Source organism: Diceros bicornis, chromosome 4 (genome assembly GCF_020826845.1).
Source record: "Diceros bicornis minor isolate mBicDic1 chromosome 4, mDicBic1.mat.cur, whole genome shotgun sequence".
NCBI lineage: Eukaryota > Metazoa > Chordata > Mammalia > Perissodactyla > Rhinocerotidae > Diceros > Diceros bicornis.
The window spans coordinates 43,213,660-43,228,448 of record NC_080743.1 but is presented as its reverse complement, the minus strand read 5'-3'; the positions used below and the strand labels follow the sequence as shown (position 1 = coordinate 43,228,448).

At 51.2% G+C, this 14,789-nt stretch overlaps 1 protein-coding gene across 1 annotated transcript in view; it reads right to left on the bottom strand.

Moving 5' to 3' along the window:
* The window catches only part of SLC6A17 (solute carrier family 6 member 17), a 48,731-nt gene that overhangs the window by 13,005 nt on the left and 20,937 nt on the right, over nucleotides 1-14,789 (bottom strand). The window contains exons 3-6 of the mRNA XM_058537186.1: nucleotides 13,326-13,483; nucleotides 11,046-11,172; nucleotides 10,109-10,290; nucleotides 8,307-8,417 (exon numbers count right to left, since the gene is read on the bottom strand). Coding sequence (XP_058393169.1) covers nucleotides 8,307-8,417; nucleotides 10,109-10,290; nucleotides 11,046-11,172; nucleotides 13,326-13,483 — 578 coding nt within the window. The remainder of the gene's footprint in view (nucleotides 1-8,306; nucleotides 8,418-10,108; nucleotides 10,291-11,045; nucleotides 11,173-13,325; nucleotides 13,484-14,789) is intronic.

Here is a 14,789-nt window from a genome sequence, read left to right as displayed (position 1 = left end):
GCTCACGGGTCAGGACCGCTCGCTCGTCTAGACCCCAGAGGTGGCAAAGTGAGAGGCAGATGCCTGAAGGCCCCGCACAGCTCAAGGTGCGTTGGGCCCCACCCCGGAAGACTGTGTGGCTTTCATCCTGACTGATTATGAGTAATGATTATGGGTTACGGGGTTTAAAACTCAAAAGGCACAAAAGATTCCACAGTAAAGTCTCCTTTTCCTCACCCCTGTATCCCAGACACCCAGTTCCCCTACCCTAGACATAACCATGATATCAGTTTCTTGCATACCCTTCACACCCTTCCAGTGATATTTTATGTGTACACCAGCAATATATATATACATACATATCACACACAATCTATGTACACACCTGTGTGTGTGTGTATTCCTCCCCCTTTCTCCCTACTATCCACACCAGAGATGTCCACTGCCCTTGCCCCAGCCTCGAGGCTTCCTCAGTATGCTGAGTTGGGAACCCACAGAGTTCCAGGGCTCCTGGCAAGCTGACCCCTCTGCCTATTCACAGCCTCGTCCCCACAGTCTGCCTAAGGGACCACCAGGCCTAGTCCTCAGTCCCAGGGACAAATTTACCTCAGTTGCTGCAAAGTAAACGACTCCTGGGTCTTCCTTCTTCATCTGGACTTCATCCCAGGATGGCTAGCTCCGTCCCCTCTCTGACTCAGGCCTCCGCCCCTCCCTAACTGCCCTCACCCTTCCACTGGGGCTTTGGAACTCACAGTCTGTCAGGTCTGTCATCAGCAAAGTCCCCCATCTTCACAACCCTTCTCTGGACGTTCCCTTCACCTTCTTGCTCTGACTCCAGGCTTCTCCAGCCTGGCTGCACATTAGAACCACCTGGGGAGCTTTCAAGAGTGACTACCTCCTGGACACCACACCCAGCGATTTGATTAATTAGTCTGCTTGATTGATTCTGATTAGTCAAGGCTGGGCCAAGCATTGGTATTCTTTCCTTGTTACAGCTCCCAGGTGAGCCTGATGTGCAGGGAAGAGCCAAGCAGAGCCTGGCTCAGCCCTGAGTCCATGGCTTCCCCCACAGCCCTCTCAGGTGCAGGCTGTTTTCTGACACACCCTTGGTACCACTGCGCCTGGAGGTGGACAGGGTGCTGCCGGTTCCTCCAGGTCACTCCCCCTCATTCCACTGTGCACCGTCTCTCCTTCCAACATGACTGCTGTCATAATTCTGGGTGATTTCAATATCTGCATCAGTGTCCCTTCCAACAGTCTGCCTCTTGGTCCCATTACCTCTTCCGCTCTCTTGTCCTCCCCGACTCCTAGGGTCATGCTGTGGCCTTTGTCATAGCTAATAGTTGTGCTCCAACTGTAATCTCAGTGCTAAGAATCCTGCACTCCAAAGCACCCCGTCTCTCCGGCTCACTCCCTCTGGTATCTTGATTCCAAATATTCTTTCACCCCACTGGGACCTACCTCCATTTCACCGCCCTCACCTCGCTTGTATCCTAACTTCCCTTCCTAACCGGCTTAGTCAGTGGTCCTGTACACGCTCAGCTCCCCTGCCACCTCTCTCCATCGTCATTGCTTGATAACTCCTCTAACCCTCCATCTACTCTGGGCCTGCCCCCAAGCAGCTCAACGCAGCTGGAGGAGCCACACAATGCACACTTTGGGCCCCTGGACAAGTGGGACCTTGGACAGGTCATTTAACCTCTCTGTGCTTCAGTCTCCCCATGTGCAAAACGGCGGTGATAGTAATACCTACCTCCAGGGTCCTTATGAGTTTAAACAAGTTCATAAAGGTAGGTATGACGGTGCCTGGCACATAGTCCATTGTAACACACACCATTATTTTAAGCACCTCACTGATTGTGGGAAACAGTCCATTCTCAGATATGTTGAAATATGAAGAAGTGACTGCCTTGGAACTGGCAAAGGGTCAGCTATGGCCATGCTGGCAGAGATCACCCCTGACCTCCAGCATGACTTCGTGCTGCTCCCGTCCACACATCCCCACCTCTTCACAATTCCTTCATGCTCACTCCTCCTGAAGCCCCACTCTTCCTCCATTATTCTCACTCTCAGCTGATGACCTTGCTTCCTACTTCACAGAGAAAGACGACACCATCAGGAGAGAACTCCCGCAATGAGAAGCTCCTCACCACAGCTTCTCAGCTGCCAGCATCTGTGCCCACAGGCTGGCCCATCCTCCTGTCCTCTGGGGACAGGAGTGTGTGCTCCTAAGATTGACGACTCCGCTTGGGCACTGGGTCCCAGCCTCCTGCTGATTCAAGGACTTTGGTTCCCTCCTCTCCAATAGCATCGATCTCCCCCTTTATCGGATTTTTTAAAGTGTACAATTCAGCAGTTCTTAGCATATCATAGAGTTGTGCAGCCACCACCACAATCAATTTTAGAACATCTTCATCACCCCAAAAAAGAAAGTCCATACCCATTAACAGGCAGTCCCCATTTCTCCCCCAACCTCCCCTCAAGCCCAGCCCTAAGCAAACACTAAGTTACTTTCTGTCTCTACAGATTCACCTCATCTGGATATTTCATGTAAATGGAATCATACAATATGTGGTCTTTTGTGTCTGGCTCCTTTCACTTAGCTTAATGTTTTCAAGGTTCATCTATGTTGTAGCATGTATCAGTACTTCATTCCTTTTTATGGCCGGATACTATTCCATTGTATAAATATGCTATCTTTTATTTTTCCACTCAACAGTTGATGGACATTTGAGTTGCTTCTACTTTTTGGCTCTTATGAATAATGCTGCTATGAACACTCATGTACAAGTTTTTGTGGGACATATGTTTTCAGTTCTCTTGGATATGTGCCTAGGAGTGGAACTGCTGAGTCATACGCTAACTCTATCTAACCTTTTGAGGAACTGCCAGACTGGTTTCCAAAGCAACTGCACCATTTTACATTCCCACCAGCAGTGTATGATGGATTATTACTATTTTTGTGTGTGTGAGAGGAAGATTCGCCCTGAGCTAACATCTGTACCAATCGTCCTCTATTTTGTATGTGGGTCTCCACCACAACATGGCTTGATGCGTGGTGTAGGCACGCCTGGGATCCGAACCTGCAAAGCCCAGGCCTCCAAAGCGAAGTGCACTGAACTTAACCACTATGCCGCTGGGCTGGCTCCATGGATTATTTTTATCATCCTATAAAATGCTGAAATAACACCCTTGATCCCATGGCCCTCTCCAGTTACCACCCCATCTCTCATTCCTCTGCTCCCCTTTACAGCAAAACTCCTGAAAATAAGTGGTCTCTATTACTTGTTTCCAAATCCTCACTCCCATTTTTCCCTTGAACTCATTCCATTAGACTTTGTCCCCAGCACTCCACCAAATCACCTCTTGTCCAGGTCACCAGTGACCCCTCTGTTGCCAAGTGCCTTGGTCATTTCTCAGTCCTCATCACCTGACCTCTCAGCAGCTTTGGACATGGCTGACCATTCCCTCCTTCTTAAAGCATTGTCTCCACTTTGCCTCCTGGGATGGACATCTCCCCCCCCTCCCCCCCTCCCTCCCTCTCCCCCCTCCCTCCCTCTCCCCCCCCATTGGCTATTTCTCCCCCAACCTCTAAACGCTGCGCCCAGTGCTCAGTCCTCTTCACTGCCTATGTTCACTCTCCAGGCGACTGTAACCAGTAAACCCACGGCTTTAAATACTCTTGACTCCCAAATTTACACATCCACCAGACCTCCATCTGTCCAACCACAGACTCAACATCTCCACTCGGATTTCTATTAGACATTTTAGACCTGCCATGTCCAAAGCAGAACTCTTGGTGTTCCTCACCAAACCTGCTCCTCCCACTGTCTTCCTGCATCTCCCTAAATGTCAACTCTATTCTTCTAGTTGCTCAGGCAAAATGCCTTGGAGTCATCCTTGACCCCTCTCTTTCTCTCACACATCACATCCAATCCAACAGCAAATCCTGTTGACTTTATTTCTTAAATATATCTTCAATCTGACCACTTCTCATCACTGCCATTGCCATTACCTGGGCTCCAACCACAGTCACCTCTCACCTGGATGGATTCTAGCACCTGAATGAATTCACCTGGATGGAGCCTTCTAGCAAGTCTCCCTGTTCTGCACTTGCCCCCTCAGATTCTCTAAGGCAGCCAGAGTGATCCTTCGAAGATGGAAGTCAGATCATGTCACTCTTTTGCTCAGAACTCTCCAATGGCTCCCATTTCACCCAGAGTAAACACCAAAGTCCTTACCTGGTCTACAAGACCCTCATGATCTGGCTCCCCACTGCCCCCTTGACCACATGTGCTACCTCTCTCCCCTCCCTTGCCCGCCACACTAGCCTACTTGAATATGCCAGACCCATCCAATCTCAAGGGCTTTTCATTTATTGTTCCCTCTGTTTGGGATGGAACGTGCTACCTCCAAATATCCATGTGGCCTGCCCCCCACCTCCTTCAGGTCTTCACTCAAATGTCACCTTCTCAGGGAGGCCCTCTTTGAGCAGACTAGGTAAAGCCACCCCTAATCTTTCTTTCAACAGCATCTGACGACTCCTTTATTTTATGTTGTCTGTCTCCCTCCCCTAAAGCACAAGCTCCACGAAGGCCAGGGAGTCTGTCTTCTTTGTTCACTGCTGGATCCCAGTATCCACGACAGCGCTCAGAACATCATGGACATTCAGTGAACCTTTGCTGAATGAAGGAATAAATGAATGATGGTCATCTGGGTTGTTTTCAACCTTTTGTACTAAAAGATGTGCTGTAATAACCAATATTGTGCACAAATCATTCTGCTTGTGGGTGAGTACATTTGTAGGACGAATACCTAGAAGTGGAATCACTGGGCTGAAGGACATGAACAGTTGTAATTTTAATAAACATCCCCTGCAAGTTTTGGTGGTTAAAAAATGTACCATTTTGTGTTGAGCAGATCACATGATTAATTGCACGGTACCCCATAATGACTTGGGTTTTTTAACTGGATGCAAAGAAAATAATCAAGAGAGAAGGTGCCCAAGGAATTCAAGAAATTCATTAGCCATTCATATGAGTTAGTGTCCCATCAAAGATGCTCGTGGGTCATCATGGGATCCTGGCCACATTGCATTTGCCACATTCAGTAACTAAAAGTCCAGGTCCTACAGCTTGGATTATTTCTGATGTTGGAAGACTTTATAGGAGGGAACAACTTCCAGGTCATTCAGCATATCCATGGAGCATATGCTATGCTTCTTTGAGGTGGATTCTGAGATGCCCTGGCCAAAAATCTTCTTGGACTCTGCCACGGCTGCCAAATGGCATGACCCTCAGGGATGTCATTCACATTGTGGTCAGTATGAATGGAGCAGTGCACAGGCTGGGCAGCTGTGTGCAATGACCCTGGCACTTTATAGCACCATTCTAGGGCGAGAACTTGAAATGGTTCCAGGGTTCCTCATATCTCACCAATCCTCTGCTGGCACAGTCTCAGCTCTGCAACAGCAGTCTGCCATGTGTGGACTGTCAGACGATTATTTCTGGGAGTGGGTCCACCCTTGTTGCAGATGACTTAGAGGGATTTGTAAATAGGAACCTCACCCTCACCATCACTACTGGCCTTACTTGCCTCAAAGAAACAGGGGAACAGGCTGTGAAGGGGATCCTTGATGGAGGAGTTTGGCCTCCCCTCCCCTCCTCAACACAGCCTTCCAAGGTCAAGGGCAGGAGCTGCCCCATAGAACTGCTCAGTGGACACGGTCTCAAGATGAGCCTCACAAGCTCTATCCAGACCAAAAGCCACAACAGATGGGCCAGGGGCCACACCTGCTGGTTCTTGAACTGGCTCCTCTAGGGCCTTCCAGATTGATTTCTTTCTCATGAAGACTCTAATCACTGCAAACGCTAAAGTGGAATCACACTGTTTCCTAAACATCAAGGAAACAGTTTTAGAAAGGAGCATCCCCCTGTTGTTCAAAGTGCACATCACCCATTTTGCATCCATGTGACTGGCAAACATGGCCGTCTAACAAATGTGGACAACAGAGACTCATATACAACTGGTGGGAGTGCTAATAGAGAGCAACTCGGCCAACATCTAGTAAAACTGAAGATATGCATACCCTTTCAGACAGTAATTCCACTCCTAAACATATACACCCTAGAGAAATTCGTGCCTATGAAGACCTGTGCGATGTTTATTGTAGCATTATTAGCAATGGTGAAAACTGAAAACAACTTAAATGATCATCAACTAGAGAATGAATAAATAAATACTAGTTTAGTGCTACAGCAGAATACCATACAGCAGCAAAAATGGATGCAATAGAGCTGCGTATATCATGATAGATAAATCTCAAAAAGCAATGTTGATTAAAAGCAAGTTGCAAAAGGTTGCATAAAAATATGATGCCATTTATGTCGAGTTTAAAAGTATGCACAAATGCTAGATGTTGTTTATGGATACACATACATGTACAAATTTTAAAAAATGTATTAGCAGGATAAATCCCAAATTCAAGATAGGGGTTATCTTTGGGGAGGAAGGGATCAGGGCGGGCTATACAGGCACTTTTATGGCATCTGTGATATTTTATTTCTTAAGAATGTTTACTATATTATTATATATGTGTGTTTATATGCCTGAGATATTTCATAGTTAAAAACACGTTTTAACTGAATGAGCATCTGAATCAAATGGGGAGCAGTATCGTGCGTACTGGGACCGGTAGCCGATCTTGCGAGTCAGGTCCACTTGATTCTGGAGTTACATACCAGGCTCTCTTACGGCCAAGGGGCCCATCTGGAGACCTGTGTGAATCTCCACTTTTATGAACATCTCCAGAGTATATAATTTCCTCATAAAGTTCAGTAAAGTCTAACTGAAAGACTCAAGCGAATCCATTAGACCGATCATGATTCTAGAAACACAGCTGAAGTAATTCATAAAAACAGCTGGCTTTCTTCTCATGGCTGTTTTCCCCCAAAGAAACCGGGTTTGCACTTTTTTCTTCTTCATCAGACATCTCCTGTTCACAAAGACCCTATGCCAGCCCCGTGGCTCGGGGGTCACACTCATGCCTCAGGAGATTCACTACATGGTTCATGAAGAGGACCTCTGTGGTTGCTCATGTAGAAACCTCAAATGTTCTATCCCAGAATGCCAGGGCCAATTTATGCCCCATCTGGGGAACGTGGAGTGCCATGTGTCCTGCCCATTGCCACCCCCCAAACACCAGGAGCTGCTCACAGCTGCAGAGCAGGGGACTCAGGAGGGAATGGGGATTTCAAACCCACTAGCTCTGGACTCTTCTCCCTGTGTCATCTGTGTGAACGTCCTCTGTAAGCGTTAGTGTGTGTGTGTGTGTGTGTGTGTGTGTGTGTGTGTGTGTGTGAGAGCACACGCGCAAGATGGTGCTACTCAGGGCCAATGTGCCAGGCCTCAGCTGGTGGAGTTCTGACCCGTGTCCGCGGACTGGAGTGTCACCAGGCCCCTGCTGGTGGCTCAGTGATCAGCTGGTATTGGGAGTGGACTTCAGCCTGCCCAGCTGGGGTTACAATGTACATTGCTTGGGGCACCTCGAAGGGCATCCCAACCTGCATTAGAAATTCTCTTCTTCCTCAGCGGACTAGCTCAGGCCAGCTGTGCCCAGTGGTCTGAGGGGGAACAGAGAGGCAAGGCCACATGGTGGGCAAAGACCCCTGCTAGGAAACCTGGGTATACCCTTCAGGAGCCTGTGTCCTGCTGCACCGTGTGAAACTGCACAGTGGTCCCCCCTAGCCCTCACTGGGCTACTGGGAGGACTGAATGAGAGAAGATGTGGATTTGGGAAGGTAAAATCACTATCCACATAGTCTGCTCTTTAATACAATAGTGACCTCGTTCCCCTGATTTGGGTACAAGCTGGGTCCCCGGGGAGCTTTCTCCTCTGAGGCCTCTTCTTCATTCCTGCTGTCTCAGATCTATTCAACAAAACCCACTCTGCCCCCACTCCCATGCCCCAGTCAAACCTGACTTGCCCCACTGCCTCCAGCATGCCCTGTACTTTTCCACTCTCTTGCTCACGGTTCCCTTTGACCACAATGTCCTCCTGCCGCTCACTAAAATCCTAGCTGCTCCCTAATGCTCGTTTCAGATGTCATCTCCTCCCTGAGGCTTCTTCTGATTTCACCCAAACTGATGTGACGTTCCTCTCCTTGGAACTTCAAGGGCAGAGCTCCCTTCCCCAGGGCATCCCTCCAGGGCCTGACACAAGGCCTGACACATAGCAGGTCCTCAGCGAGTGTTAAACTGCATGAAGCAGACCAGGCCCAGTGGAGCTGTCGGTGTCCCCCAGGTGCGGGGGAGCCCCAGACCCTTACCTTGGGAGTGAACATGTGCAGGATGCCATCGACGGCTCCTCGCAGCAGCAGCCCCCGCACCAGGAAGCAGGCCAGCACCACGTAGGGGAAGAGGGAGCTGAAATACATCACCTGTGGAGAGGACAGGGACCCACCGTGGGGCAGAGCCCCTCCTGCAGCTGGCATGCCCCTCCCTGCTCACAGCTATGGTGCAGGAGCCTCCTCTGATGGCAGCAGAAAGCAGGGGCCTGGAACCCACGGGCACACGGCCAAACCCACCACGTGTCTGGCATTGAGCCAAGGCAGAAGCAGGAGCGCAGACAAGCTGGAGTCAGCGTGGCTGTGCCTGGGGCTTGTTTCCTCCTTTCAAGGGTTGGCGGGGCTGGGCCTGCAGTCTCCTCACCCAGAGGACAGCCACGGGGGCAAGGATCCCTTTGCTCTCCCCTCCTCATTTCTCCATGTCTCATGCCTGCTTTTTTGTCCCTGGCTCCAGTGGACACTCTAAGAGCTCCCCTGTCCTTAGAGCTCCTTTGACAGAAGGCATCCAGGAAGTTATAGACACGGCTCCCAAGCAAAAACATCAGAAGAAGGTCCTGCCTCTTGTGATTATAAGTCGTGTGCTGTTTCCTAGCACATGCACTTCTTGCACATTCTATATCCCCGTGAGCCTGGCACAGAGCCTCACACAGAGGAGATGCTCACAAAACGTGTGCTGCCCCGAGACAAATCAAGAAGGCCCTGTAGGCAGGATGGTGTGAAGGTTAAGAGAGGGCATGTCTCGAGCTAGACCGCCTGAGTTCTGATCTTCTCTACCATTTACCAACCATGTGACCTTGGGCTATTTACTTAACCTCAGCGGGCCTCCATTGCCTCTTCTATAAAATGGGTATAATAATTCCTAACTCAAGGTTGTTGTGGACCAAATGCACTCGTACATGTAGCAGCACCTGATAAGCGTCATGAAGTGCCAGCTATGTCTCCGGCCTTTGGAGAGGGAAGAGGCGGTGGCTGAGACCACTCTACCTTTCCAGGGTTTAGCTCCCTTGCTAGTAAAGTCCAGTAAAGAACCTGGAGTCTCAGCAGACAGCCAGGGCTCTAGTTCCAGCTGTGGGACTGACTGGCTGTGTCACCTCAGGCAAGGTACTTTCCCCTCCTGGGTCTCAGTTTCCCTATCTGTGAAACGAGCGGATTGGGCTACAGGATCTCTAATATCCTTTCCAGCCCTGGCAGTCCACGAATACTGACACGTGACAAAGAAGAAAGGGCCCTTACCCAAAGGGGATCTGAACTGCTGGGAGAAGGTGTGTGGGGCTGGGCTGGTCCACACCCTCAGAGACGGGAGTGGTGCCACCCGCAGAGGCCTCCACGGCCCCTTCACTCACTGACCCACCTGCTCAAAGAGCCCTTTAGCTGGAGACATGGTGAGCTGCTGGTTTTTACCAAAAATTGCTCAGAGCAGGATCTTCTAGGGATCTTTCTTGGGAACCTGAGGGGCTAGGATCTAGATGAATGTCTGGTTTTTCTTCTCTTTCAAGTTTGCAGAGCAGTCCTGAGTTATTTGAGCACAGAGGTGCCTAGGGGTCAAATCAATGCTTTTCTGCAAGCCCACTCCGAGCCCACTCCTGGTGGGCTGTCCACAGGGAACAACTCTGCAGCACTGACTCTCCCGTCGCCTCCTCCGGGGTCTGTGTCATCATCCTGAGCCATCCAGAGGCCGAGCCCACCCAAAGGACCCTGCATGGGGTGGCCCAGAGTTCTCAGCCCCGCCTTCCATGCTTTTCTGCTGCTCCCCGTGAGGCTCTGAGTGCTCCCCCATGACTCACCTTCCCCGAGGACTGGATGCCCTTGACAACGGCCATGCCCACAATGCTCCAGGCCACCAGGAGGCACAGGGTCATCTTCCAGTTGAGGCCCCCACTCTCCGAGATGGAGTTGGAGATGTCCAAGGCCTCTCGGTACCAGAAGTAGGTAGTGGCTGAGCTCTTTTCACACTCTGCCTCCACCACTGAAATGGCAGCCAAGGCCACACGGCCTCAGTGGTGGGGCTGTGGGGCCACCTCCTCTGCTGGACGGCCCCCCCCCCCCAGGGCAGCAGGGGGCGAGGGGATGGCTGAGTGTGGGTAGCAGGGAGGGGCTGTGCTTGTTCTGGGTTAGCCAGGATCTGGCAGACCTGAGGCCTCCTGGGTCTGAATCTGATGGGCTGAATCTGATTTGGCTGAATTCCCACTCATGCTACCCTCTGCCCACTTCCATCCATGGAAGGCAAGAAAGGTTAGGCAGAGCTGGCCTCAAGTTCCTGGGGAAAGGTCCTGAGCTGGGAGCTGGAGACCTGGATTCTCACCCCAGATCCTTGGTTAAATCAGTGATGTGACCATGGGAAAGCTGCTTCTGGGCCTCAGTTTACCCATCTGTGAGGTGGGATAAATCATCCAGCCCTTTATAGACTGGCATGCAAATTAAGGTTGTTTCCAGATACGATGGTGTTAGAATAACACAGGATAGTCAATAACAACTAAATAAAAGTCACAGTTTCCAGAGTTTTACCTACACTCACTATTTCATTCAATCCCTATAAGAACTCTGTGGGGTAGGCTGGCAAGAGATCATCAGAAGGGGACATGAGGATCAGAGAGGGTAGGTGTCTTACTCAAGGTGACACAGCAAGTCAATGAAATCCCACATGTGTGCCTAAGTCTCTTAGACTCCTTCGACGCCTTCCCAGGACAGGGCTGGCTGGGGTCCCCAGTTGGTCATACTTGCCTGCCATGGTCCCATTCCTGATGACAGGACATTCACTCCAAGGCAGTGGGTACTGGAAGGACTTGAAGAAGTAGAAGATGCTCCACCCAATGATCACATTATAATACAGCCCAACAAAGAGGCAGACCTGAGGAGGAGCGTCCATGGTGGGGGGTCATGAAGGTTCAGGCAACTCCCCCCCACACACCCCACCCAAGGCCCAGCGCTCAGTGACTGCACACAACACAGCACACAGCCTTGCAGGAGGAGGAGGAGGGATGAGAGGTGGGTAGCTGAGGGCCTCGTCCTAATCCTCCATCCATCTGGTATTCGGGGAATCCACAAAGGAATGTTTCAGATATTAAAGTTCTCTCCTTTAAGCAATAAACTCTTACAATGTTAATCCTTTCCAGTTTGAAATTCTTGTAAGATGCTGGAAGCACTTCCCCATCATTTCCTGATGACTCAGGATCATAGCTCCCGAGCTGCCCTCCGGGACTGGGGAGGCCTGGACAGCTTCTGCCTCTATAGTAAACGGCACCAGACTGCTGCACCTTGTGAGGTTTTATGGATGCTTCTGATTGGTTTCCTGAGTCCTCCCTTCTCTCAGGATGCTACTTTCTCTTTGTTACTGTCAGCAGCCTGCCTCTAGAAAGATGTCAGTTCTCATTTCTTGTCTCTAGAAAGATGTCACTTTTCATTTCTTGGAAATATGATAACTAACCTTGGTAGAGTTGTATTTAAAATAGGAGTGTGTGGGGCCGGCCCCGTGGCTTAGCGGTTAAGTGCACGTGCTCCGCTACTGGCGGCCCAGGTTTGGATCCTGGGCGCGCACCGACGCACTGCTTCCCCGGCCATGCTGAGGCCATGTCCCACATACAGCAACTAGAAGGATGTGCAGCTATGACATACAACTATCTACTGGGGCTTTGGGGAGAAAAAGGAGGAGGATTGGCAATAGATGTTAGCTCAGAGCCGGTCTTCCTCAGCAAAAAAAAAGAGGAGGATTAGCACAGATGTTAGCTCAGGGCTGATCTTCCTCCCAAAAAATATAAAATAAAATAAAAATAAATAAATAAAATAGGAGTGCGTGGATTCTGACTGAAGGTCCATGGGGTTTCTTTGAAAGTAACGCTTTCACATGTAGGGATTTGCAGCATCCACTCTGGATGCTGATAGGTCCCTTTGAGCTCCAGGGGCCTGGCGATATTATGCATCAGTGACACTGCTGGTCACTGAGAGCTGAGGGCCCCCTGCTCCATCAACTTCACTTGAGCCCTGGTGTCCTACAGCACGCCTTATGGAGATACAGAAGGAGAGACACACCCACTGCCTTTACTTGGGTGCTTTCAGTCCAAGGGGGACCCCCTCACACCCATGCGTATACACATGGCCAGCGCCAGCAAAGTGTGCTATATTCGGCCATGTCACCTGTGCAGAGGTGACACCCAGCGTTAGAGCAAGAGCTGCACAGACCCTCTCCCAGTGTCTGCCTGAGGCAGGTTTGGGCTGGCCCTGCTGCCAGGCCAGATAGAATCCTCAGTCCCTTCCAGAAGCAGATTCCAGTTTTTACCCCAGGTGTGAGCATGGGCACCTGCGGGCTCTGCCCTTACGGGAGGCTCTGTTTCCTCACTTAGACGCTAAGGGAGGCCTCATGCAGCATGGATGAGCCTGGAGCCCTCATGGGGTTCCCCACCTAGGCCAGTGGGGTCTCCCTGTCTCCCACTGTTCTGAAGCCTCACCCCTCCTGGGTCAGCCTCAGACTCTTGTCTGAGTCATCCAACTCTGCTCATGTGCGCAGCGAAATGGCAAGGAGACCCTCTGCCAGGCTTGCCTTTTCCTGGGCCACCCACTTGCCCAATTGAAATACTTTTTAACCAAGGAAAGAGGAAGGGCCTCTCTCACAGGGAGCTGGGCCACCCACTTGCCCAACTGAAATACTTTTTAACCAAGGAAAGAAGAAGGGCCTCTCTCACAGGGAGCTGACAGGCTGGTAAGCAGAGAGGGGTATCCAGGATGGCTCACATGTCCCCAGAGAACTCCGGCTAAGATGTCCCAGGCACCCCCTTGTGAATGTGTCCCAGTCTTTCCTCCTTCATAACAGTTCCAAATACTATCTCCTGCTTCAGGCAGTGGAGCCAACTTCCAGTTTAGGGAGTATGTGGTCCTGAGACACCAGCCGGAAGCAATTCTCACATTGAGGGTCTCCCTCCATGCCCTTGACCTGACCCAGGACTCTGGTCTACCCAAGAGCGGCCCCTCTGCCTCTCGGTTAGCGCCCACCACCAGCCCCCGACTCACTATGCAGCTGGAGAAGCCGATGCCCCCCAGGCGGGGGCACACGTAGTGCCACACGCCGATGCTGCCGCGGCGGATCCTCTGGCCCACGGCCAGCTCCAGGAAGAAGAGGGGGATCCCGATGATGATCAGCAGCACCAGGTAGGGCACCAGGTAGGCACCTGGGGAAGAGGGAGGATGTCAGAGGGTATCTGGGGGGTGGCAGCCATGTCTTGGCCACATCTCTGATCACCCTCAACCTGTCACCAGTCCTTGTGCTCCTCCAGGAATGGTCTGGCTCATACACGTGATCTACAATGCACTGGCCACCCAGACCCTCCTTCTTCCCCTTGACTCCCCTGACCCAAAACACTAAGGGAGGATCCAGATGTACGTCAATGCCTCTCACTCACAGGACAGACTCAGAGACAGACAGACAGACAGACCCATGTTGCCTCTCAGGAATCCATATGTCAAGTCACCGGCAGACAGACACACTCACCTCACGATGTGCTTTGTGGACTCTGTTCACACCCCCTCCCGCCCACAGAGAAGCAGCCCCAGATGGAGTGGGACCCAGCTCACTCGACCCCCTCCCTCGGGAGGCACAGACTCCAGGCACAGCCTTCCCCGCGTCTGAGCCAGATGCTGACGCAGCAGACTGGGCCGCTCCAGGGAAGCGGAGCTTGGACGCTCTCCAGGGAGAGAAGGTCTGACCAGCATCGCCATTAATCTACAGCTAATTGGCAGGAACGGGAGAAAAATTAGCAGCTCAGGAAAGTGTAGTTGGGAGGATCATAAAGGTAGAATGGATCTCACTAAAGATTCCAGATGATAAATTAAAATCGCTGCCCTGGACCTCACCGTAGACACAATCTCGATTCCAAGTGACAGGGCGTTTAGCAGGGGAATTAAAACCACGTCTGGACACAGACGAGTGATCCCTGCTGAAAGCTGTGCCAACTACCTAGTCCCGTTAGCCATGCTGTCAGCACAGCCCGGCCTGCCTGTCAAATGGTGTTAGACCACCCCCGGTCACTAGTGCCCTGATGGTCACCCAGCACCCCCAGACCACACCTAGCAAGCTGGGAGTCTCCAAGAGACCCCTCCACACTGCTCTGCCCCCATAACATGACATCCCACATGCTCCCCAACCTGCCAACAAACCCAGGGGATCGGGCATCTTCTGGACACAAGACCCAGCACCGGGTGACGGTTGTTATCCACTCTGTACCAGCCATGTGCAGTGGGGCATATCAGGACAACAGAAGGCACAGATGCTGTCCCAGGAGAGCTGGCAAGACCCTCAGATTCACAAGAGCAGTATCAGTGCATGTGTACACACACACACACACACACACACACACACACACACACACACGTCACACAAGGCCAACCGAGCACATATGTGCTGAGAGAGGGGTCGGGGTCCAAGGGAGCTAATCAGGAAAGGCTTCCAGGGGAGGCAACCCACTGAGCCTTATACAA